The following is a 26401-nucleotide window of genomic DNA, read 5'->3' as shown; positions in this document are numbered from 1 at the left end:
AGAGCTGGGAAAGGCTCATGTTATGAATCCTGGAAAGCTCTCACCAGTCATGGAAATCAATACCTGCAGTTGAGACTGCAAAGCCCAGAATTCCCAGGTTTTGAACAGATAAAAAATGAGTATCTTTGTGATGAGCCGACTGGGAAAGCCAGGGACTGCGTATCTGAAGGGGGCCCAGTTGGAGGAAGTGGATATGCAAGACTTTGTACCACTTAAAGAGGTCTGGAGGCAGAATGCTAATTGAAGCTCCCTGTTTTCCTTTCTTCTTCTTTTAGTTCATTGATATCAATGACTTAGTAAAGAGGAAGATGTAAGAACCCAAAATATTGACATTATCATTACAGTTACTTTTAACTTATCAGCTCTGCTTTCTGACGGAACTTTATTGATCCCACTGATCATTCAAATATTGAACCATATTTAGATAAGGGCTTTCACCATTGAAGGTCTGCTGATATAGAGCAGTGATGGACCATGGGTTGCACAGCATCACTCAGCAACCCCATTAGAATGGGCAGGACCATTATGAACCCTTTTTGAATTCTGGAATGTGTTTGTGTGTGTGTGTGTGTGTGTGTGTGCATGTGCGTGCTAGCTGAATGCCTTTAAAAAACCCTCAACAGAATGCATTTTCCCCCATTTTGGGGAGATAAAGAGTCATTTCCCCATTTTGTTTCTAAAAACTAACCCCATTTGCAAAGATATCACACACTGTGTAACTGAAAAGTTTGCCTGCATTTGATATAAGCTTTATTGAGGTCAATGAACCAGACTTGGTAGTATGCAACTTTCTCTAATTTTTAAGATTTCAGATGCTTCCAAATGGAATAAGGTGAAGCTATTACATCTCTCCAATCTCACCATTTTTTTCCTGGAAAGGAAAAAGAAACCTTGGGAGTGTACAAATGGAAGACAGTAATGTCTGTACCTTCTATAAAATTCCATGTATGGCAGGCTGATTATACAATAAAAGCCTACTTACTGTGGCCAAATTTGACAACTGACCTTTATTCTCCTTTCCAACTTATGAAGCTTCAGGCAATCTACCCTGTGTTTCCTGCCATCCCAATCTCATCGCATTTTTGCAGCAACCTCTTTGCCCAGGAAACAAAACTAATAAGCATAATTAAGCTATGTGTCATAGAAAATGAATAGAAAGGATTCACCTGTAAAGGAAAGGAACAAAAAAAGAACACCCGTTGCTTCTTCAAAAAAGAAGGAAGGACTGACAGAGCAATTATTGGCTTCATTGTTTGCAAAGAGACTATGACAAATCCTAAAATACATCAGTAAATGCCCAGAGGCTCTCAGCCAAATTTCCCTGTTTGATGAGGAAATATCAAAGGCAGGGAGACACGGCTGTCATAACATATCTTTACTTCTTGCCAGCATTTCATCCTTTGCAGCTCTGTTCTGAGAAAAATTGAGTTGGATTAAGATTGATCCATCCCAGAACTCTAATATAACTTTTCTTGAAAACAAGTAGAAAGGTGGCATAGTTATACAAGGAATCAGCTCATGAAAGGTAATTCTGTGTCTTTTAATATCAAAGAAGTGAACAGATGAATGAACAGTAATGGAAATAATAGAAAACAAACAGAGGATCTGAAGGATCTTGGGGTAGTTGAACAAAAAGGTGATGGCATTGCGAAATGAAGATGTGAACCAGAGAAATACTATTTTCTGGCTTGTGCAATGTGTGTCTGTCTGTACAGGTTCCATTCACTGTGAAAATCTGCTCATGGAAGAAGGCTTTTATCCTTCCTCCTCCCCACTGTCATCTTTATTGTTCAAAGGCTGGAATGTGTGATGCCAAACTGAGGTGGAAGAAGGGAATCACCCAATATTGGGTGGAAGCTGTCTGATTGAAAAGAAAGTTGCTCACCCAAGTTCCTGCTGCTGCCAGGTTTTCCCCAAGTCTGTTCTTTCACAAAAGTTGCCAGTGTTGCACCTCTGCCCTTTCCTGTAATTAATTGAGCTCAGATTTGGAGGTCACATAGCAAGTTGCCATGGGAAAGAAGGGAGGCGGAATTGCCTTTGCTGTGTATATCTTTCACTTTATATCTTATGAGCTATAATGTGTATGCTGTGCAACTGGAAGTGTCTTTCCTGAAACTCACTGACTGCAAAATTATTACTTATTTTAGGAACTCAGGTGACAGTAGAAGTTCATGGTAGCAATTCTACCCCACAATTATTCAAGAAGCTCTCCTCTGAGAAAGGTATGTAGCTTTATAAAAACAGGCTACTTTTAATAAATAAATAAATAAATAAATAAATAAATAAATAAATAGAAATGAGATTGAATCATACTATATTAGACAGCTGGTGTCACACAGTGCTTGAGTCAGGAAATCCCAATTTTGTATCTGCCCCTGGTATGAAGTCACTAGGTGGTTTTAGACAAGCCACTCTCTTTCAGCCTGAGTTCCCTTTCTGCAGTATGGGGCCAATAATGATTTACTTTACAGACCAGTCACAAAACTTAAAAAGCTAGCAAGAAGTAATGCACATGAAATGCTTTCAGTATTTGAGAGTGCTATATAAATTAACAGGTACAGTACTGTCACTTAACAGACCAGACAGAAAAGAAGCTATTTCTGAGCAATTCTTGGTTTAAAAAAAAAAGTCCTGTTTTAAAGATATATTATTAGCCTATCTTCCCCAATTAAGGAAAGCAAATTGGCCTCAAACTGATTTTTCTAATCCCCAAATAGATTATTAGGGCTGTCTCCCTCCCCCTCACTAGGAAATCAGTTCTGACATTTGAGCATGTTCTTCAGCGTGTATAATAAGGTAATGTTTCCCTCAAGTAAACTTGACTCCTGGTAACTACACAGATAGGTCCATGAAGGTTGCGGGGAGGGGAGCTGTTTGTTTTGGGGAAGTCATTTACTACTGCCTTCTTCTTTTTTTAAACTTTCCAGTCTAGTGTGCAGCCTTGGGAATTCCTTAAGGTTCCCATTTTAAGCATTAACCATGTCTGACCCTGCTTAGCTTCATAAAGATCAGCCAAGTTTGGTTAGATGCTGCCACCTACAGATCCCTAATTCAAAAAATAGTTGTTTCAATAAAAAGAAAATAAAAGGAAAATATTACTGAGGTTGTATAAATAGTGCCTTTTTACTTGGCAAATCTTAAATGTACACTACCAAATACCTTGTTCTAGGAATACTGCTAAGTACTTTTTTATGGGGTAGAAGGAATAATTGCAGACATAGCCAACAGTAAATAATTCCATTAAAAAAATGTCAGTTCCATGGAAGAATGATACAAAATGGACCAGATTATGCCTAAACATTACTGTTAATTCTCCGTGTTGGGCAAATCTGTTTTCAGCTACAGAAAGTGATACTTAAATTCATGATCAGGTTTTCAGATGTTGTATCCAATATCTAATCATGAGTGAGATTAATACCCAACATATGGCATGTCCTGATGGGATTCCCCACACCTCCACAATAATGCTATTTACTGCAAGAGGAAATCTACAGCTGATTCTAATTTTCTGATTTTGGTCAGTTGGACACTCCAGTCATGTCCCATTTATATGCAATCAGTTTCTCAATGCTTTCCTATTGTAATATTTGCTAATTAAAAGAAAGAGGTGGCTAGATCGGGAAAGAGAGACAAATATTCAAAGTTATCCACAGTATAAGTGAAACAATAGACCTGTTTCAGATGAATATTTTGAAAAGCTATGACTACAAATGGTGATTAGATCATTAACTCCTTAATATGCATACATACGCATGAAAAAGTATATATTTTTGTCACAACCCCACTGCTGAACATCTGTTATTGTAGTGGGGAGATTGACTGTAGACACTGTCCAACTGCAAAGAACTCCAGCATCAGGTTCCCCAGCCTGATACTTTCCAATTGTGTTGGACCACAACGTCCACAACTTTCTAAGCCAGCATATTAGAGTATGTGTTTTTTTGTCTACCCACTAGTTCATATTCTTTTCACAATTTCATAGGTTTTGAAGTGAATGGGAAAAACAGACCCCGCCCACCTGGACTGAAAGACCAGCATGGTAACTACAAAATGGTATTATATTGTCTGACCCACTTCTACAAGGCTGCCTTGTAATTTTCTGGGCACCAATCATCAGAGTCCTCTTTGGAATCATAAATATGGGAGAAATCCCCACTCTTCAAAGTATGTATGCGATAGAGAGATTTTTCCTGTAATTAATTCATATACTTCAATAGTTCAGGAAGCCTTATATTATTTCTTAGGCTTATCAAAGTATATCAATAAATTAGGGCTTAAGCTGTAAATATGAGCTGTAGGAAATACTGACTAGTCTTTTATTGAGTTAGGAAACCTGGTCTTTTGAGCTTTTTTTTTTAACTCTAATATTTATTAGAATGTCCCTTTAAATAGTGCAATGACTGAGCAAGAGTGATATATGGGGGTGGGGGAGGGCATGGGAGGATTCTTGGCAGAGATCTGCAAATTAAGAGGGGTTTTTTTCCCCCCTTTGATTCTCTTTTCTGGTGGTAACGAAGAAAAGTATGATTTTCAATGGACAAACTTGTGCTTCAAAAATGCCAGTGTTGCCAAAGTCAGCATTCAAGCTCTATTCTATTTTGGGTGTGAGAAGGCAATCTTGGGATCATGGAACTGGAAAAGTCCACTTAGCCAACAAGTCTAATCCCCTACTTTGCAGGGATTCAAACTGAAGCATCCCTGACAAATAGTTGAACACATCCAAGGAATGGGAGATACCAACTCACTGCTTCTGCTATTAGAAGTGTTCCACATTTAATCATCATTTGCTTTCCTGTCACTTAAAATCATTATTCCATGTCTTGTACTCTGGAATGATAAAGAACAGGTCTTGACCTTCCATGTCATATCCTTTCAGATATTTGAAGAGTGCTACCATAGTTCCCCTCCACTTTCTCTTGTAAACATTCCCAATTCATTCAAACTCTTTGCATTGGTGTTTTGTTTTGGTACTCTGATCATTCATGTTGCCCTCTTCTGTACTTGTTCCACTTTGTCTGGAACTTTTCTTAAGTATGGTACCAGAACTGGATGCAATAGTTGGGGTGGAATCTGATCAGTACAGAATGATTACTTCATGTGATTTGGAAACTCTCCTTCAGTTGATGCAGCCTAAAATTGCTTTTGCTTCCTTGCAGCCACATCACATTGCTGACTCACATTTATTTATTAAATTACTATTTCAATCTCTTTTTCAGGAGAATTATTGCCAGGTCAGTCATGCATCATTCTATACTTGTGCATCTGATTTCTGTCTCTTAAGTTAAATTAAACTTTGGAATTTCTCCCTCAAATTTCATTCTCTTATTTTAAGCCCACCTTTCTAAGCAAGGAAGTTCATTTCACATTTTGATTCAAACCTTCTAGAATATTACATTTTGCATCATCTACAAATCTGATAAGCATTCTCTCCACCTCTTCATGCAACTCATTAACAAACATGTTGAAGAGCACAGGGCCCAGGATTGAAAGTTGTGGCACCCCACTCAGCATCTTATTCCAGTGAGATGAGGAACCATTGATGATCACTCTTTGAGTATGATTTTTAAGATAGCTACATATCTGCTTAATTTCATTTCATTCAGCCTACTCTTAACTAGCTTATGAATCAATATGTCCTAGGATATACTGTCAAACACATTGCTAAAATCAACACGTTACCTCTTCAGCAATTCCAGAATTTATTTAAATGAGATAATGTTAGTCTGACAACACTTGTTCTTGACAAATCCATACTGACTTTCTGGTAATTACTACATTGTTTTCAACATGCTTACAGAGCAATCTTTATAACATCTGCTATAGCATCTTTACACATGTTGAAATCAGACTCACTTTTCCCCCTTTTTATTCTTTCCAACCCAACAGAATGTTGGAAAGAAATTATATAAAGGGGCTCTATTGGTATGTCTGCCTGCAGGAAAACTCTCTGAACACAAATCAGAATGGGATCAAATTTGGTTCAGCAGGAAAAGCCAGAAAAATAAAAATTGAGTTTGTAAATGGGTCAGGTCCAGCCAGGAGCTGCAGAGAAAAATGCTCCAGAAAAAACATCATCAATTCATTCTTATGGGAAAGGCTGCTGGGCAGTGAACTGGAATGCTGCCAAATGCTCTGTTCCAAGCTCCCCTCCCTCCTGGTCTTATGCAGCCTGCCCTCTGCTTTTCTGTGCCCACAAAAAACCGAGGAGAAAGCAGAAACATACATACACACGCACACGCTCATAGGAGACAACACAATGCTTAATTACACTAGGAAAAAAAAGAAAGAAAATGTCTCCTGTGGCTATTTGCTGGTGCAGGAATTCTGTACATCATGTTCTACCTGCTTTCCCTACCTTGTTGTAGATAGAGAAAGTGTCCACTGTCTTCCAGTTGTCTGGCATTTTACCAGTTTTCTGGGATTTCTTGAAGACGGTACATACAGCTTCTGCCAGACCATCTGCAAATTCCTTCTATGATGTGTTGTTGTTGCTTTAAGGGCAACTCCAAAGAACAACTCTCAGATCAAATGAGTTATGTATAAAAACTGAAAAAGTTCACAGTTTGTTGTTCATCTTTGAATGTTGCCTGTATTTAGTGACAATAAAGAGTCTCCTGATAACTGGTGTGTGGGTATTACCTACAGGAAGAATGCTAAATGTTATACCTTCAGCACACTAGGATACAATTTATTTGCCCTTGAAGATTTAAGCTCATTCAGAAAAAATAGATGTTCCCTGATCATGTTTTTCTCAATCTCAGTCTTCCATCCTCCTCCTTCAGCCTGTTCTTCCCAAATGTCTGGGGGAAGATATACCCACTTGTTGATGAACACAGAATTGAAACAGGAGTTGTGTACCTCTGCCTTTTGTTTTATTGTATTTTATTATCTTATTTTAGGTTTGGTTAAGTTAATTTTTAGTTTTGGTTAGCTAGTAGTGTTTTGCTTTCTTTCCTGAGCAACTGTTACAGTTATTCTTTTCTTTTTATTTTGAACATACCTGAAAAGGCCTTTTTTGTGCTTCTTAGCATCTTTTGCAAACATCAGCTGTTGGCCAGGTACACAAACATGGCACAAGCACGGCAAGCCACAGCTGCAGATTACTGTCTATTCTATTGCATTTTTATTTCTTAAGACACCGCTGGGAAATTGCTTACTTCTCCATCCCCAGGTTCTCAGATTAATTAAACACAAACACTTGACTTAGAGGGAAAATTCCTTCTTAGGTTCCTCTGTGAAACTCCATTTGTAAATTTCTGTTTGCTCTTTTTGCTCACTCACTCTGTGAATTCTGCTCTTCAGTTATACCGACCTTGTTTGGCCACTGCACTGGCACCCATTGAGAGCCAAGAACTGCAAGTCAGTGAGTGACCCTGACAGTGCCGTCCTTCCTCCAAAAGCGCTTGGTTTTCCAGACTAGCTTCTGAAAAAGGAAAGTCTGCCATGTTCAGAATGGGAAATGCAGTGGACCTGCAGAGAGGGTGGCATGGACTGTTCTGCCCTTTTCTACCAATTTGCTTTGGTAGGAGGAAAATTTTATTTTACTAAATATTAAGAAGCAAATTCCCTGCTAGTAGCCAGCAAGTGGGCTTCCCCTCTTCTGCAGCCAGCATAGAGGGGCAGTCCACTACAATATTGCTACCTCAGAGCAGCCGGAGATTTCAGGAGTCCCATTGCTGACCCATGGTTAACTTTTCTTGAGAAGAAGTGACTAGAAATGAAAGATAAATGTTATGATTTAAGTTTATTTACATTCATATACAGGCTGAGCAAAAGAGGGTTTTATACCATTAATAATAGATTTCCATTTTCCACCAGATTTCTAAAGAAGCCACAGCTTTTTATGGAAAATGTCAGACCTTCACCTTATTTCTTTCATTCCAGCATAGATGTAAAAAAAGAGGGAGTGGGGGGTGATTAGTCTGGTCTTTTCCCTTGACTAATTGTTTATTTTTTTATTTTTTTATTAGATTTTTATCCCACCTTTATTTTGTTATAAATAATTCAAGGTGGTGAACATACATAATCCTTCTTCCTCCTCCTTTTTTCCTCACAATAACAGCCCTGTGAGGTGGGTTGGGCTGAGAGAGAGTGACTGGCCCAAAGTCACCCAACTGACTTTCATGCCTAAGGCAGGACTAGAACTCACAGTGTCCTGGTTTCTAGGCAAGCACCTTAACCTTTAGACCAAACTGGTTCTCATTGTTAGAAGAAGATTGGCCAGATTGCATTTATGCAACAGTCTGAACAAGATCTTTAAATCCCTTTGGTTTTCTATGGAAACACATTCACAATGACTGCTTGTTCCTGGAGAGGTCGAGAAGTAAGGTTCTGGAGTGGCCTCATAAGAAAGCTGCACTCAGAAGCATCTTTAGCCCTGAAGAGTGACAGAGCACAAAGGCAGCCTTAGGTCTCATTCAGACTAACCCCAATCCATGTCAATATTTTCAGGACTAATAACTTGTCCTCTTTCCTGTGCTTGGCTATAGATCTTTCAGGTTACAGATGAAATCATTTATAAATGAATAATGACATAAAAGGCAACCATACTCCCTGCTGATTAAAGTTGCCATTAAAATAACTAAGAAAGGAGGTCAGCAAAGAGAAGAGCTTTTTAAAAACAAATAAACAAAAGGCTTAAGTGCATCTCCAACCAAAAAACTCTGTAACAATTGAAATAATGTTAGATGTGTAATCTTTAGACTTTCTCCCTCCTCTCTCTCACACACATACACACAAACACTTTCCCTCACAGAGAGACACAGCTTTCTCTGTTTTCTCCTCCTCCCCATTCTCTCTCATCCAAGCATGTGTGTACATGTATGCGTGCGCGCACACACACACTGCATTTCTGGTATTTTACTAGCAGATCCCATGATATATGGGTAATATATTGGTAATAATCTTTTTTAATATGCCCTGGCAGCTACAGCCATCTGATTTGGGCTGCAAAACTCCAGCTGACCACAAGATTGCATCAAGGACATGCAGAAAATGCTCTTTGCTGTCACCTAGTACAGTGTTCTCAACCTCAGCAACTTTAAGATGGGTGGACTTCAAATCCCAGAATTCTCCAGCCAGAATTCTGGGAGTTGGAGTCCACCCATCTTAAAGTTGCTGAGATTGAGAAACACTGACCTAGTGGTCATCTGGATTTTTGCAGCTCAGGTCTGGCAAAGTTATACAGAGAAGCAAAGCAGGTTTTAAAAAGGCAAACAAAAGTTGAGTCTGCCAGAGGACAGAGGTGGATGGAGGGCAACCTTTAAAAAAGGATCTGGATGCCGGTATAATTCCAAATGCTTTGCCACCCTTCTGGGGATAGAGATGCAATGTAGGACTTAGGGGAGGTTTTCATTTTCACAAACCTGATCTTCCCCAGTGCTATTTCTGAAGAATTAGATTCCTTTCCATTTGGGATATATTTTAGCTGAGAATGCAAACAGTAGGATGGACTTTTAATGAAATATCAGAAACGGGGATAGTCAGTGCCTGCCAGAATTTGATATAGCCTTTGTTTGTGTGAGTGGAGCAACATACCAGCAGCTTGGTACAGAATTCCAGCTGCTAATGGTAACATTATATCCTTGTATGACTTCTTGTGACTTGTGAAAGGCTTGGAGCCTTTTGTTACAGACTGACAAAGAGCAAAACAGACCACCAATTTGAAGAACTACCCTGCTTCCAAATGGTAAAAAGTAATTTTTGGAGATGGACAGAGTAGGAACCTCTTAAATGCATAAATCTGCTTTAGCTCTCTTTAGGTCACTGTAATAGCCTTCTTCGGTAAAAGGCCAGATACACAAACAAGCTTGTTAAAGAGACGGATGCCTGGTGCTTGAGTGCTGGCTGAGGCAGACAGATGGCTGCTGAGCCCATTAGGTGGCTCACACCTACATTCCTCCTCGCCTGTAGTTCTGCCTTCACTCCTTGCACCTGGAAATGAGGTTGAATCCTGAGGAATCCTGCAGCCACTACAGCTTCTGACACAAGGCTTTTCCTTGACAGTGCCTGCCTCCCCTCTAATTCCAGGCGCAGAAGAAAGAAGGTTTAGGAACAGGTTGCTCCCCAACTTTAGAATGAGGAACAGGGTGGCTCTGTGAAGCTCCAGCTTGAAATATTATATTGTTGCAATTTGTTCTACATGGGGCTGTCAATGAAAACTACCTGGATGTTTCAACAGCTCCTGAGTATAGTTATTTGCCCCTTCATGGATCACTGCCTTGTCGTGGCGAAGGGGCTTGCGTAACTCAGTGAAGCCATGAGCTATACCGTGCAGGGCCACCCAAGACGGACAGGTCATGACAGAGAGTTCTGACAAAATGTGGTCCACTGGAGAAGGAAATGGCAACCCACTCCAGTATCCTTGCCAAGAAAACCCCATGGACAATGTTAAAAGGCTAAAAGATATGACGCCGGAAGATGAGCCCCTCAGGTCGGAAGGTGTCCAATATGCTACTGGGGAAGAGCAGAGGGCATTTCCAAGTAGCTCCAGAAAGAGTGAAGTGGCTGGGCCAAAGCCGAAAGGACGTTCAGCTGTGGATGTATCTGGAAGCGAAAAGAAGGTCCGATGCTGTAAAGAACAATATTGTATAGGTACCTGGAATGTAAGATCTATGAACCAAGGCAAGCTGGATGTGGTCAAACATGAGATGACAAGATTGAACGTCGACATCTTGGGAATCAGCGAACTGAAATGGACGGGAATGGGTGAATTTAATTCAGATGACCATTATATCTACTACTGTGGGCAAGAAACCCTTAGAAGAAATGGAGTTGCACTCATAGTCAATAAGAGAGTCAGAAAGGCAGTAATGGGGTACAACCTCAAAAACGACAGAATGATCTCAGTGCGTATCCAAGGCAAACCATTCAATATCACAGTCATCCAAGTCTATGCCCCAACCACTGATGCTGAAGAAGCTGAAGTTGACCGCTTCTATGAAGACCTACAACACCTTCTAGAACTAGCACCAAAAAAAGATGTCCTTTTCATCATAGGGGATTGGAATGCTAAAGTAGGAATCAAGGAGTAATCGGAATAACAGGCAAGTTTGGCCTTGGAGTACAAAATGAAGCAGGGCAAAGGCTAATAGAGTTCTGTCAAGAGAACAAGCTAGTCATAGCAAACACTCTTTTCCAACAACACAAGAGACGACTCTACACATGGACATCACCAGATGGTCAATACCGAAACCAGATTGATTATATACTTTGCAGCCAAAGATGGAGAAGCTCTATACAGACAGCAAAAACAAGACCAGGAGCTGACTGTGGCTCAGATCATGAGCTTCTTACTGCAAAATTTAGGCTTAAATTGAAGAATGTAGGGAAAACCACTAGGCCACTCAGGTATGACTTGGATCATATTCCTTGTGAGTACACAGTGAAGGTGATGAATAGATTTAGAGGATTAGATTTGGTAGACAGAGTGCCTGAAGAACTATGGACGGAGGTCCATAACATTGTACAGAGGCAGCAACTAAAACCATCCCAAAGAAAAAGAAATGCAAGAAAGCAAAATGGCTGTCTGATGAGGCTTTACAAATAGCCGTGGAAAGAAGGAATGCGAAAAGCAAGGATGAAAGGGAAAGATATAAGCAACTGAATGCAGATTTCCAGAGAATAGCAAGGAGAGATAAGAAGGCCTTCTTAAATGAACAATGCAAAGAAATTGAGGAAAACAATAGAATGGGGAAGACTAGAGATCTCTACAAGAAAATTGGAGATATGAAAGGAACGTTTAGTGCAAAGATGGGCATGATAAAGGACAAAAAGGCAGGGACCTAACAGAAGCAGAAGAGATTAAGAAGAGGTGGCAAGAATACACAGAAGAACTATACAAGAAAGATCTTAATGTCCCTGATGTCCACGCTGGTGTGATCACTGACCTTGAGCCAGACATCCTAGAGAGTGAAGTCAAGTGGGCCTTAGGAAGCATTGCTAACAACAAGGCTAGTGGAGATGACAGTATTCCAGCTGAGTTATTTAAAATACTAAAAGATGATGGTGTTAAAGTGCTGCACTCAATATGCCAGCAAGTTTGGAAAACGCAACAGTGGCCACGGGATTGGAAAAGGTCAGTTTATGTTCCAATTCCAAAGAAGGGCAATGCCAAAGAATGCTCAAATTATCGCACAATTGCACTCATTTCACATGCTAGCAAGGTTATGCTCAAAATCCAACAAGCTAGGCTTCAGCAATACATGAACCGAGAACTACCGGATGTACAAGCTGGGTTTCGAAGAGGCAGAGGAACTAGAGATCAAATCGCCAACATTCGCTGGATCATGGAGAAAGCACGAGAGTTCCAGAAAAATATCTACTTCTGCTTCATTGACTATGCAAAAGCCTTTGATTGTGTGGATCACAACAAACTGTGGCAAATTCTTAAAGAGATGGGAGTACCAGACCACCTTACCTGTCTCCTGAGAAATCTGTATGCGGGCCAAGAAGCAACAGTCAGAACCGGTCATGGAACAACCAATTGGTTCAAAATAGGGAAAGGTGTACGACAAGGCTGTATACTGTCACCCTGCTTATTTAACCTATATGCAGAGTACATCATGAGAAATGCCAGGCTGGAAGAATCACAAGCCGGAATTAAGATTGCAGGGAGAATCATCAACAACCTCAGATATGCGGACGATACCACCCTAATGGCAGAAAGTGAAGAAGAACTAAAGAGCCTCTTGATGAGGGTGAAAGAGGAGAGTGCAAAAGCTGGCTTGAAACTCAACATTAAAAAAACTAAGATCATGGCATCTGGACCCATCAATTCCTGGCAAATAGAAGGGGTAGAAATGGAAGCAGTAACAGACTTCATTTATTTGGGCTCCAAGATTACCGCAGACGGAGACTGCAGCCATGAAATTAAAAGACGCTTGCTCCTTGGGAGGAAAGCTATGGCAAGCCTAGATAGCATATTAAAAAGTAGAGACGTCACCTTGCCGACAAAGATCCACATAGTCAAAGCTATGGTTTTTCCAGTAGTAATGTATGGCTATGAGAGCTGGACCATAAAAAAGGCCGAGCGCCGAAGAATTGATGCCTTTGAACTGTGGTGCTGGAGAAGACTCTTGAGAATCCCCTGGACTGCTAGGAGGTCAAACCAGTCAATCTTAAAGGAAATCAACCCTGATTGCTCATTGGAAGGATCGATAATGAAGCTCAAGCTCAGATATTTTGGTCACCTAATGCGAAGAGAGATCTCTTTGGAGAAGACCCTGATGCTGGGAAAGATTGGAGGCAAAAGGAGAAGAGGACGGCAGAGGATCAGATGGTTAGATAGCATCACTGAAGCAATGAGCATGAAACTGAGCAAACTCAGGGAGGCAGTGAAGGACAGGAAGGCCTGGCGCAATATGGTTCATGGGGTCACGAAGAGTCGGACACGACTTAATGACTAAACAACAATAGTTATTTGAGAAGGTGGAAGTTCTCCGATGTAACAATTCTACTTTGAAAATTGCAGTGGTTGCCAGGTGCAACTGCTGAAAACTCTACATGCCTCAGGCTACAGGACTGTCTACTCCCCATGGTTTCTGCCTGTCCAATGAGATCAAGTGTGGCAGGCCCACTCTGGCTCCCTTCTCTTAGAAACTGCCATCTACAGAGCCCAAGGAGTTGAGTCTTTCAGTTGCAGACCTCTTCTTTGCAATAGTTTTCTTCCAGAGATCAGACTAGATCCCACCCTGCTGAGCTTTAGGAGAGCCATACAAACTAGGCATTTAAGAAACCTCTAGGAGGGGACTTGGTGTAAGTAGGGAGCTCCTACCTTGTAGTATATTTCGATTGTTTTTGTTGATGGGCTTAGTCTTCTTTGCAATGTTTGGCTACTGTTCTTGTTGCAGTTAGTTGTGTTATTTTGTTATACTAAACAAAATATATTAATTGTTAATCTTTTAATTAAGGGAATATAAGCTGCTCGGAGTCCACTAGATAGGAGCACCATATCAACCCCAGGCATTAACTAACTATTTATCTCAAATGGGTGCTTGCTAATGCACAGCCTTGCTCAAAGGCCAACTCTCTGCCCCCCACACACATCCACACCCAACCATTTTTTAAATTCAACCCAAATCTGGTGTGATAGTTAAATCGCTTGTGAGAGGACTGGAATCTTAGGACAGTTTGAAGTTTTCTTATGAGATCCCAGAAAAGAATGTTAAAACTCATGAGATTGGATAATTCTCAGGATAGCTGCTCTCTAAAAGTAGCATGGATCCCAACTGCTGGATTAGATTGTTTGTGTTTTTACAAATCCAGCCCAGATCCAGCCATCTCTCCAACAGTGCCATCTGTGTCAACTGTGCAACAGTGATTGACCCCCTACAGAAGAGCACATAAATAAAACAAGATTCCTTGTTAACTCAGATACAAGGTAGGGCAGTTAGGTGAATAAGACAGCAGGGTCCCTGTCTCCTTTACAAAGCTGTAGAAACAGGATGTTAATCAGGTAATTTGAACAAGAGATGTGTTCATACTTTTGCATCTGGTCCCTATCTGTAGCGTAGCACTTGCTTGCTGTAATATCACCTCACCCAGTTCTACTTAGCTGGCATCTAACCTGAGTGAACATGAGTGAGTTTATTTGCAGACAAAATCTCACAGGTATGTCAGCCTGGGGAAGCGTTATCTCATCCACCTAGTCCTAAACAGGACCACTGAACAAGAATCTGCATACACATTATGGAGAAGTGCAGATTTGCTTCAATGCTCTTATTGCCAGTTTGGCCCAAACAGAAGCACAAACCCTTGCTCAGTCATATTCATACCTAGTCCTCTTCTATTTTTGCTCCAGGCATCTCTTAAGTCTTGTTAATTGTGTTCTTTAAGCTGTTTTGGTTGTGTTAACACAATACAGTGAGCCAACCCCCCATCCCAACCCTGAAGTACATAAGCCCTTATTGTAGATTTAAATTAGATTTACTAGGTGGTTGGCTTCTAGAAATGTCTTATTCTTTCCAGAATAATTAATCTAGGGTGATCAATTGCAAAAGAAGGAAGAGCTCCTGTATCTGGTCACCCTAATTATTCCTGATTGCATATTTATTTCCAGCTTATCCATGGGACAATTCTTGCTTAAAATCCAAGCCTTTGGACCTGAAGCAGTTTGAAAAATTGGATGCATATGCAAAAAAGGTAAATAAATCCTGAAAGTCATAGCAGCATGCTTCAAACAGAGCTTCCACCCTTTCTGGAACCCTTGCCCTAGATATATATTATTGTCTACCCCACTGCATAAATTTTGGTGTTAATTATTCTCACTAATATTATGGAATGTTTATGGAATTTAGTTATTTAGTTTTCTAGCTATTTTAAATTATGGCGAATGAATAACAGCTCTATGTACAATGTATCATTATTTGAATAATTCTGTTGTGTGTTGTATGTCCAAATTACTAGCATGTCTGACAGTTAGTCAAGAGTGGTACAGCTGCTAATAGATAAGCTGATAATCCAGGTATGTACTGAATTAAAAATTGCACAGTAGTGTTAATTAAATATGTTAAATATGTGAATAAACATATTCTCTCTCTCTCTCTCTCTCTCTCTCTCTCTCTCTCTCTCATACACACACACACACACACGCACAGAACTTTGGAGTAAGATGGAAATAAATTGAATAGGACACAAATGTATAATATTTGGTGGATCCTGGGAATTATGCTGTATCTGAGAGATTTGTAGAAAATAGGTGCTGCAGTCATCAAACTTATGACAAATTATAAAATACAATTTGCTGAGATGTGATAGCTGCAATCTATTGCTCATTTGATTCCTTCAGACAATTTCCACTTGAATGGAGTATAGAACACACACCTTGAGAGCTTTATTGTATCTGTATTTGTGCTCCTGTGCTGTGTCCCTATTCTATACCAACCTCATTCTTCCAATTATCTTAAGGAAACCATTTCCTCTTCTCGAAGAGAAATGCAAACTCATTCAAGTCCTAAATGTGAATTAACAGCCCAGTGGAAGCTGATTGATCAAAATATATCTAACATGCATACCATCTTGAGTGGTGCAGTTGCTTTAGAAGTGTGAGATTAGATAGATAGATAGATAGATAGATAGATAGATAGATAGATAGATAGATAGATAGATAGATAGATAGATAGATAGATAGAATAAATGTTTCCTTGGAAGTTTGATGGATCCAGGCAAGCCTCCCCATCTGGTGCTTTCTAATCTGGTGATCTCTGCTGATCCTTTCCTGCCATTATTCCTAATAAGTGTGGCCAAAAAGATTTTATAAGAGTTGAAGGCCAGCTTTGTTTTACGTGGATCATCTTAATGAAGGGATCTTTGAAATAAATGTGAGTTCAGACCTGATTAGGTAAAATGCCAACCATTTCCCAATAATGTTGCTAATTTTTAGAAATACAAGAAACTGTCTTAGAACAGGCTAATATTCTTTGCCCATCTATCCTTGTGTAGACTGTGCTGACCAACGGCAGGTCTCCACAGTTTCTGCTATCTTGAGACTGGAAAGCTGAAGAACACTGTACACCAGCCTCATCTGTTAGCAGGTCACAATAGGTAATTGAAGATGTTCCCTGCTGTCCAACCTTTTAATTGAAGATACCAGGGATCAAACTTGGCATTTTTTGCCTTTCCATGATGTACTCTGTCATGGTACATGGTACTTCCCTGGAAATTTCTCTGATCTTCCTCCCTAAGAATTTTCAAATTTGCATCCATTTTTATCATTAAAGTCTCAAGACTATTGAAGCCTTTTCAGAAATATCTCAAGTCTTATCAAACACTTTTTGTTTCCCTCTAAATTCCTCAGATGTCTCACTTTAAGGGAACCTCCAGGATTTATTTCCAGTTTCGCAAACAAAATCATACTGTCAACTCAAAAACAGGTTGATAAGTATTTATTACAAATACATTTGCAATCCAAGATGAGATACCTCTGATTATGCAGCTTCCAGATTTTTAGAACGTAATCTTGATCAGCTGATAGAGAATAAAATCTCATCTTTGGCCTGAAGGCTGAGCAATTCTAGCTGACAATAAGGACACGTTGTGAACGGAAATAAGTGAACTGGAATCAGTTATAGCTACTCAAGTCTGAACAAATTGTATACGTGAAATAGGAGAGTAATCCTACCTGACAGCGTCTTTGAAACTTGTTTAAGACATGGACGGCTGTCAAGTACAGCATATCAGGACTAAAGAAGACCCTGCTCTATTTTATACTTTGATGATTAATTAGGCTCCTCTACCCATATATAAGCTTGCCTTCCCCCTCCAATTGCCCTGAAAATTATCCTAAGCCAAACTGTAAGCTCATGTGTTTTCTTTGACACAAGGAAACCAATCACTAGAAACTAATAGAGGTGCATGGACGTTCTGAACTGAATATTAAGGAAGGAAGGCTAATTTGACTGCTGGTTTCAAATTAGACAATGCCATGCAATCTAACATCCTTAAATTACAGGTGACTGCCAAGAGAACTGTGGAAGAGTTAGTGCAAACTTTGCTCCGTGTAGCACATACTGATCTGGAGAAAGTTAGGGCCATTTGGATGTGGATATCCCACCACATTGGTAAGCAGTTTCTTTCTATGAAATTTGTGGATAAGGATTGTTTGTTGTTTGCCTTCTATTCGTGCCCGTGTTCTGTGGACAAGCTAGAATGGGAATATATGACTAAGGGGTACCTAATAGTCTAGAACAGGGTTCTCAACCTTTTTTTGCTCGTGGCCCCCATGTATCTCTGTGACTCCCTCAAAGTTGCTGTTAGTTGATATTTATTGTAAACTGTGGTAATTTTCAATATTTATGGTGCTGAAATTAGCATACAGAATGAGATGTGAGGATTGACAAATTGATCATATGCCTGGTTGTTATGTTTGGGTGCCCGCTTATAAATATGGCATGGCCCCTCGGGGGGGGTGTCATATGGCTCATGTTGAGAACCACTGGTCTAGAATACCTACTTTCTGGGGAAAAATATAAATATTATCATTCAAAGGAAATATCTATTTTCAGATACCTTTCCAGGAATTGCCTATCATCAGGAAACATATATAAAATATTGCCTTTGAGATATTATGACTTCCTTCTCTCAACTAGTTCTTGCTGTATCTGTTCTACAAAATTTACAAAAATGTATTTTATTTGAGAAAATATTTGGAACAATATGTGATGAAAAATATGTGTACAAAAACCTTAGGAGGAATGCATACAAAAAGCTATGTGCAGACTAAAATTGAGCTGGAAACTTAAATAAAACTTATGGTTGGAAAAATGAGAAATAAACCAGAGCTGAAGATCTCATTTATTACTATAGCCAGTAAGCTTCAAAGGCTGATAATTACACAGGAAGTCTCTCCTGCACTTTTTAGCTTTTTACCCACTCATGTTTAGGATAGGCCTGCATGGTCTACAGTGGAATGAATATTAGTAGGTAGTTCTAGCATACAGTAACTTTTGTAACTTCACACTGCTTTTTACATATTACGTGTTCCATTGTTCTTCCAGAATATGATGTTGTAGGTTTCCATGATAAAAAGAATCAGTCTTACAAGCCCCAGGATGTCCTTCAGAGTGGAAAGAGCATTTGTGAGGGATATGCCGGGCTCTTTGAACAAATGTGCAGGTACATCAAGTTCAGAAATGTTGGGCCGTATTCAGTTGCTTAACTACCCATGTATCAATTCTATCTCCATTTATACCTAGTAGAGATTTGAACATCATTTTGAACCTGTGTTGTTGAATGGCAGCAAGTCCTAGAAAGGTCAATTTTGCTTATCACTCTTCCCCAACATAATTTATTTTGCACCATCTGCTGAAACTCACATTGTATTAACATAATGGCAGATGTGTATATGGGGATAATTTAGTTACAAGAGGTACTCTGTTTTTCTGGATATCTGAAGGTCAAAAAAGAAGAAAGTTCTGAAGGCTATAACACACCCCAGGTAGCCCTTTGCCTGCAAAAAAAGAAGTGTGAGCAAGCATCCACTCTCTGTTTTATGTGTAAGACAGAGGGATAGAATTAGACTGTGCAAGTAAGCGCATTAAGAAAGAGACCCAATTATCAGTATGTAAGATTTTTTCTAATAATTTGGTTTTATGAAATCAAACTGATGAGAGATCCCCTTTTTTGAAATTAGACATCACACTGGAAGTAACTTAAAGCTCTGTATTTCTGTACTGTCATCACATTCTTAGTTTAATAATGAACTAGGTTTTCTCCCAACACAGTCTTTATTCATTGGAAATGTAAACATGTAATTTGACTGACAACCAAAGTCTGGAAAGATATTTACAAAAAAAAATAGTTCATCAAGGCAAAATCTCTGGCATTATGAAACAAATTAAAAAATATCATTTTAAAATCATTTTGATCAACTGAGTCAATGCACTCTTGACAAGACTGAGTCACCTGGAAGTTAAATAACTACTTGCAGCAAAATGTGGTTGAAGATGCATATTGAAGTGCTGAAATTCTTACAGTGTATATTAATAACTGTAACATTTACATGAATGTTTGAATGCAGGTGTGTTTATTTTATCAATTACAACTGAAAATAGATCTATATTCACATTTTACCACAGATATTCATGTGCAGTGGGATCAAGCAAAAGCCTTTCCATGTATGGCTGGTGAATACTAAAATTACTAGATCAGTACAATTACAGAGGAAGTTTTAAATTAATTTCCTTGCCAGCAGAGATGTTTTTTTCCCACCATACTCAATTCAAGAAGGCAATGCAAGAGCTGTATTTGTCCTTGATGACACTCCTGAGCCCATTTGGGCTACATTTATTATGTGATCCCTGACTGGTTGGAATTACATAATAAAGTCTTAAAACTCACTAAAGCAGGAACATATTGGGGCACAAGCAGATGCATAAAAACTATGAAAGACAATTATATATTTTCAACAGGTTCCATTTGCATGTGTACTACTCACCTGATAGGAAATTTAGAATGCACTAATTACATTTTCATGAGAAATAAAGTTGCTGTGTTAAATAGATATTTCCCCTTGGATTGAGGCAGGACTGGGTTCTGCCCTCATGCATTTATCTCATTAAAAAAAAAAAAAAAGTAAAATAGAGCTGCTCAATCTTGTTTTTCCATGCCAAACTGTAACAAATGGCACTTGAAATTCTATTCCTTCTGCATGTCAAATACTTTTAGTGCCTCTGATCTCAAAGTAGGAGGGCATATGATGAAGGGGAGCATTGCTCGCTCTCTGCTTGATCTTGGATACCATGACATTTGTTAGGTCACCAGGATTCTAATTAGAATTATTTTGGAACCTCACCTGTAATGACTTTAGAGTACTGACAACAGCAGCATGGTTAACTGTAACCATGGTCTATAACTGTAGTACTAATGGTTATGGAGCAAATTCTGATGTCACAAAAAAGTTCTCATTCTTTTTTCAGCCATTCATTATATGACAGTCAATGGAGACCACAGCTTGTCTTATTTAATAGAACTTAGGTGAAGGATGTTTAATGTCCAGACAGGGGAATCATCTCTTTTACCTAAGATTTTGATTGCCCATTACATTTCCTGGTGTTTAAAACTCTCATAGATTTTAGCTTAAATGCTAAATGAAGTCCAAGAGCATTGACATTGTGATGGTAGGGTCTCTGCTGAAACAGCTGCTTGACTTGGCAGACCTGCAAGAATCTGACTACAGTTGGGAGACAAAAAGCAGTCAGGGAGTATAATAAATTTTCTGACAGATCCGAGCACTAGAAAGCAATTTACTGCCTTGTTCCAGTCATTGTCAATGTAAAAATAGCTGTGGAAAAATGCAGGTTTGACAAGACACCATCAACTTCTATTGTTGATGTAAATATTATAAATTTCCTTCTCCAGCTCATTACAATACTGGTTTTGTTTTTTAAAAAACATTCAACTGCCTGTTTGGCATTTGAAACAGAAGATGCCCCAAATTCCAGAGCTTTGCTGACTCAGACAGCTGTCTAGGTTGGCAACTCTACAATTTGCTACAGCAAAGTTAATTGACTAAGGGCAACTCTAACTGGCAAACAAAGTACCAGCTTGGCAAAGGAAAGTGGAAATGTGCAAAAATGTTTATATCTCAGCAGTTTAATCCTAAATCAGTTATGACTCTAGCAGTGACCCAGAAAGAGATATTATAGGAAAGAACCAGCCAACCAGCCAACCAAGTGACCGTTTGCTTCTTTCATTGATTATATAGACTTATCTTGTCTCCAGCTACATGGTTTATCACTGCCAATTATCTCATTTATCCACATGCCTTGCTGAAATCTCTCTACTCCTCCTGCACTTTCCACAGGCCTTTGTAGGTTTTTTTTGTTGTTGTTGTTGTTCTCAATTTCTTTTATTCAGCTGAAGCAACCAAAACTGTCTACAGTACTGAAGGGAAGGTCATGCCATTCATGTAATATCATTGTAATTTGTAGCATTTTCCAGGTTATTTTCTATTCCCCTTTGAAACACAGGCTAACATCTTATTTGCTTTTAATCATCTCCGTGCATTGAGCAGATGCTTTTACTGAACTGTCTGCAGTGATTGTATCAGTGTCTGCAATCAATTCCAATTGTTTCTTTCAATCTATGTTGCCGCAAATTTAATTTCATCTACCATCATACTGCTCAAGCTACTGGCTTTGTTAAGAGCCGAGGGAGCTCTTCACATCCCTTTGCTAGACACTTGTTTCTTACTGATGAATTGCTAACAGTAAGAAGGACTTAGTTAGGTCAATTCTATACAATGGGTCCTTCCAAACTGTGACATTCTTTGGCTTTCCACCTTCCTCCTCCATTAATCAGTCAGTATTTCCTGACCTCCAGTAGTAATGTATGGCTGTGAGAGCTGGACCATAAAAAAGGCCGAGCGCCGAAGAATTGATGCCTTTGAACTGTGGTGCTGGAGAAGACTCTTGAGAGTCCCCTGGACTGCTAGGAGGTCAAACCAGTCAATCTTAAAGGAAATCAACCCTGATTGCTCATTGGAAGGATCGATAATGAAGCTCAAGCTCAGATATTTTGGTCACCTAATGCGAAGAGAGATCTCTTTGGAGAAGACCCTGATGCTGGGAAAGATTGGAGGCAAAAGGAGAAGAGGACGGCAGAGGATCAGATGGTTAGATAGCATCACTGAAGCAATGAGCATGAAACTGAACAAATTCAGGGAGGCAGTGAAGGACAGGAAGGCCTGGCGCAATATGGTTCATGGGGTCACGAAGAGTCAGACACGACTTAACGACTAAACAACAACAAAAAATTTCCTGACCACAGAGCATACACAATCCACTGTGGGAATGTTGTTGGATCCTCTTGAGTTTTTTGTCCTCCCATCTTTGATATTTGGGGGGGGGGGGATACTTCTATAACCTTTTGGCTTTCTTCAAGTCTGATGGTCATTTTGTCTGTGCTGAGTGTGACATAAATAAGCCTTAAATGGACAGGTTCCATTAGAAACGTAACAGCCATATTCTGGTTCAGCTGTAGCTTCCATAATACTTGCAAAGATAGCTCCCGGGAAAGCACATTATAGTGATCTAACCAGGATATGGTATGTCCAAATGAATACATTGTATTTATACAAAACATTTGTGAAGTGCATCTTTGCATATGGCACGTGAACTCCCTTACTATGTAGAAAACTGTTACAACAGAAAAGATTTTGTAAGATGTTAGGTGATCAGTATGTGAAGTAACTGGATCATTTTCCACCAGACTCTTTAAAAGACTCTTGGACTTCCTTTTTTTTTTTCCTTAAAAAAAGAAGGGGGCGGGAAGTCCAAGAGTCTGCTGATAACATCAAGTTGTGGCCGGTTTTTTTTTCCCTTAAAAAAAAAAACCAACCACAACTTGATGTTATCAGCAGACTTCACATATGCAAGCCTTTAGGAGCAATTGAACAATGCGCCACAAAATAGCGTGCAGCTTCTTAATACAGTAAACAATATCTTCCTGCAGCAATATGCTATCTGACATGCTATGAACAAGAAAATGCTTACGTGTATTATCGTAACAATAAGAGTAATGCAAGAAAGGAGCCATCTTCTGGGGAATGCTTCGTGGGAATCAACAATGGTTATAAAAGAGTGACATTTTTCCAAGATGCAGTTTTAGTTCCTGAGGTCTCATTCTTATCTTCCTTCAGCATTGCAGGGGTACACTGCATGAATTTATCTGGTTATTCCAAAGGCTATGGCTACAGAACAGGGCAGACCTTTGAAGGAGCATATGACCACGCCTGGAATGCAGTTTACCTTGATGGAAGGTGGCATTTGGTGGACAGCACTTGGGGGAGTGGCTTCGTTGATGACCGTTGCAGCAAGTTTACCTCCAGGTGCAGCTGTCTCTGGTTCTGGTGTGCTGGGGGGGGGAGGGATGGGGCGGGGGCAGGGAGGAATTGCATACATTGCCAATACCATTCTGACCTCTCCCTTCTCGTTCCAGATACAATGAATTTTACTTCCTCACCCACCCCGCCCTCTTTATTAATAATCACTTCCCAGGCAACGACAACTGGCAGCTACTCAAACCAACTGTGACATTAAAACAGTTTGAAAATAACATGCTATACATGAGTAACTTTTACAAGATGGGTTTGCTGGTGGCCCATCCGGAAACACCGATTATTCAGACAGGTACAATCATTAAGCTTCTTGCCACATGCCAGTATTATTATTAGATATAACATTTCCATCTTTTGGAAGAAGAAAAAAATACAGCAAAGTTTAAGACTGAGGGTGATTTTTAATTACATTTAAAAGATTAGCTTGGTGGAAGTAACCTGTGGATCTCAAATTTCTGCAGCCGTACTCACTTTCGCACTTCTGCCAAGTACAATTTATGCCAAGTTCAAAATGCCACTACATAATTAGACTGAAAGGGTCCCTAGAATATTTTAATATTTCAGTTTCAAAAGAAAGCACAAAAAGAGAAAGGTTCAGAATACAAGTGCCTTATAGGTGCATGTTAGCTCATTGGTTTTCAGCTGATCCTTTCAGTGTCATTCAGTAGTTTAACTGTACAAAGAATTTCATTTTAGAATTCTCTCTTTGGGACTCTCTTAACTTTCTCTGAACTCCAACAGCTTCTAAGTTGTTGAGGGCAAAGGACAGGCAGATCAACTGTAAGTAAAAGCCACATATGCTTTTATCTAGCCTCAGAATGATGAGCAGTTCTATTTCACTAGTAATAAAATAGAAGCAAACAAGTCCCAAAACTGAAATCTCCCTGCCCTCAACCCTGTTGCTGTTTTATTCTGAGTTTGGATTTGACAGAAGTTTTTGACAAATTCTATCCAGCCAACTACAATACTCTCTCTTTCACTGCCAAAGTGACTGACAGTAAAAGCTGGGTATTCCATTCTTCAGATCACTTTCTACAGGGCTTTTGATTGATTTGTGTTTCTCAGTAATAAGACATATTCTAACCAGCTTTCTTTATTTGCATGTCACAGTAAATGGAAAAGTCACAGTAGAGGTGGAGAGCCGTTCCCCAATGCTGTTCACATTTGGACTGAAAGGGGCAAAGGAATATAGCTTGATGACTTTGAAGAGGAATGGGATGAATCTGGAACTATATCCACAGAAGATGGGGAGTCATAAACTGCAAATCTATGCCAAACCACCCAAAGACTCTGAAGAAGTTTACATCTGTGTCCTAGAATACAACATTGAATGCAGCTCGGTAGACAGGAATGTTTGTTTCCCAAAGGAACTCCAACAACCAGTTGGGCCCAGCTGGTTCACAGAGAGACAAGGGATCCTCAGACCTTCACAAAAAGATCCTGTTATTCATACTAATGACGGCTGCTGCGACCTCAGTTTCATCCTCAGTAAAGACTTGAGCGTTTTAGCCTCACTGCAGTCAGACAGTGTAAACCTCAGTGAGGATGGGGGAAGACGGCATATCTTACAAAAATGCCAAGGAAACCAAATAAACTTTAAGATCCATCTTCCGCATGCTGGAAATTTTGCTTTCACAATCTTTGCTAAGAAGAAGTCAGATCCTGGTAACTATAAATATGTCTTTAATTACCTCATCTGTTGCCCAAACACGAAGGTCAAATGGCCAATGTTCCCCCAGACTTATAGCACGTGGGCAGAAAGCTATGAACTAGTGGAGCCTCTGGCTGCATTGCTACCAGCCAATTGCAACATCAAGTTCAAACTTAAACTTCACAGCATTGCCAAAGCATTTGTTCAATGTGAAAAAATCTACCCTTTGTCTCTTAGTAAGGATGGCTACTGGGAAGGATCCTGCAGCACTTCTGGCTGCACAAAGATATATGTGATGGTGTTGGAGAATGCTAACCACAAATTTTACTCACATATTTTGAAATATGAAGTTGAGCCACAGTAATAGGCCACTTGAACTTTTCTCATCTGCCCACATGCACAATATGTGATCTATCTATAATCCATTCCACTCTGAATAATTTATTTTATGCTGTTGGATGATCATCCAACTGAAGCAGCAATGAAACAATTTAAGTTGATCAAACCCCATCCTGAGACTGTTCACTGATATTATATGATGCATGAGGTTTATATAAAATGTAACTTACTCATAAAAAAAACCAGGAAAAACTTGTCCATATTAATAATTTCAGCATAGCAAAATTATTTAGGTACCTAGCATATAAAGAGGCAATTACACAAATATTCTCACCCATCTTGCCATAATTTTGAGATGTGACCACTGTTTCTGAAAGGATATGTTCAATATTATCATGTATAACAAAGGAGCATTCTAGAACTCATGCTGGGCCAAGGAGAGAAAAAGACCCACATTTTTGACTGTCAATACAAGAGTGGCTACAGAATTGGAAGAAACATGAAGAAACATGCTTTTACAAGACTATAATGTAAGCTTTCTTGTGTGCACTTCATTGTCTTACAAATATAAAACAATACTGAGAAGTTTTACATCAGATCTTAAATGCAATTAAATGCTAGTTTTTATCCAGTGGGCTGTGGCACCTAGCTAACATTTTTAATTCAAATCACTTATCTCTATGTAAACCATTAAAAAAATTATTTGCTTTGAGGAATGCTTCTTCATGAACTACAGCCTGACACTGAAGCACCTCAGGATAACCCAAGACAAACTTGATTAATACACAATTAAACAAATACATAAATTGATTATTGAAACTGGTGCCCTATTTATATAGAAATCCTTTTTAAACTTCATCTATGGTTTTACTGAATCAAAAAATGAATCTTTAAATAGAAGTTACAGCTCATCCAATCTATTGTACTATCTAACTGACCACATTTTGCAGATTTTTTTTCCTTAAAATACTTTATCTAATGAAATATGATGTGGAAGCTTATTTAAATGGTCCTGGAGGTTTTCCAGTGCTGTAACATTAATTAATTTTTGATTATATGTTTCATACATTCAGAGA

General features: G+C 39.3%; 1 protein-coding gene across 2 annotated transcripts in view; it reads left to right on the top strand.

Moving 5' to 3' along the window:
* Positions 1-26315, top strand: part of KY (kyphoscoliosis peptidase) — a 43492-nt gene extending 17177 nt beyond the window's left edge. For both annotated transcript variants that reach the window (XM_088131718.1, XM_088131717.1), the window contains 8 exons: positions 2148-2222; positions 3983-4039; positions 15059-15141; positions 17450-17558; positions 18495-18612; positions 23138-23326; positions 23437-23627; positions 24446-26315. In XM_088131718.1, coding sequence (XP_087987844.1) covers positions 2148-2222; positions 3983-4039; positions 15059-15141; positions 17450-17558; positions 18495-18612; positions 23138-23326; positions 23437-23627; positions 24446-25350 — 1727 coding nt within the window. In that variant the 3' untranslated portion in view covers positions 25351-26315. The remainder of the gene's footprint in view (positions 1-2147; positions 2223-3982; positions 4040-15058; positions 15142-17449; positions 17559-18494; positions 18613-23137; positions 23327-23436; positions 23628-24445) is intronic.
* Positions 26316-26401: the final 86 nt, after the last annotated feature.

This window comes from Python bivittatus, unplaced genomic scaffold (assembly GCF_059951505.1).
Source record: "Python bivittatus isolate LINGU-HERP-01145 unplaced genomic scaffold, Pbiv_v1 ctg000980_np1212, whole genome shotgun sequence".
NCBI lineage: Eukaryota > Metazoa > Chordata > Lepidosauria > Squamata > Pythonidae > Python > Python bivittatus.
This window is presented reverse-complemented; position numbering and strand designations above follow the sequence as displayed.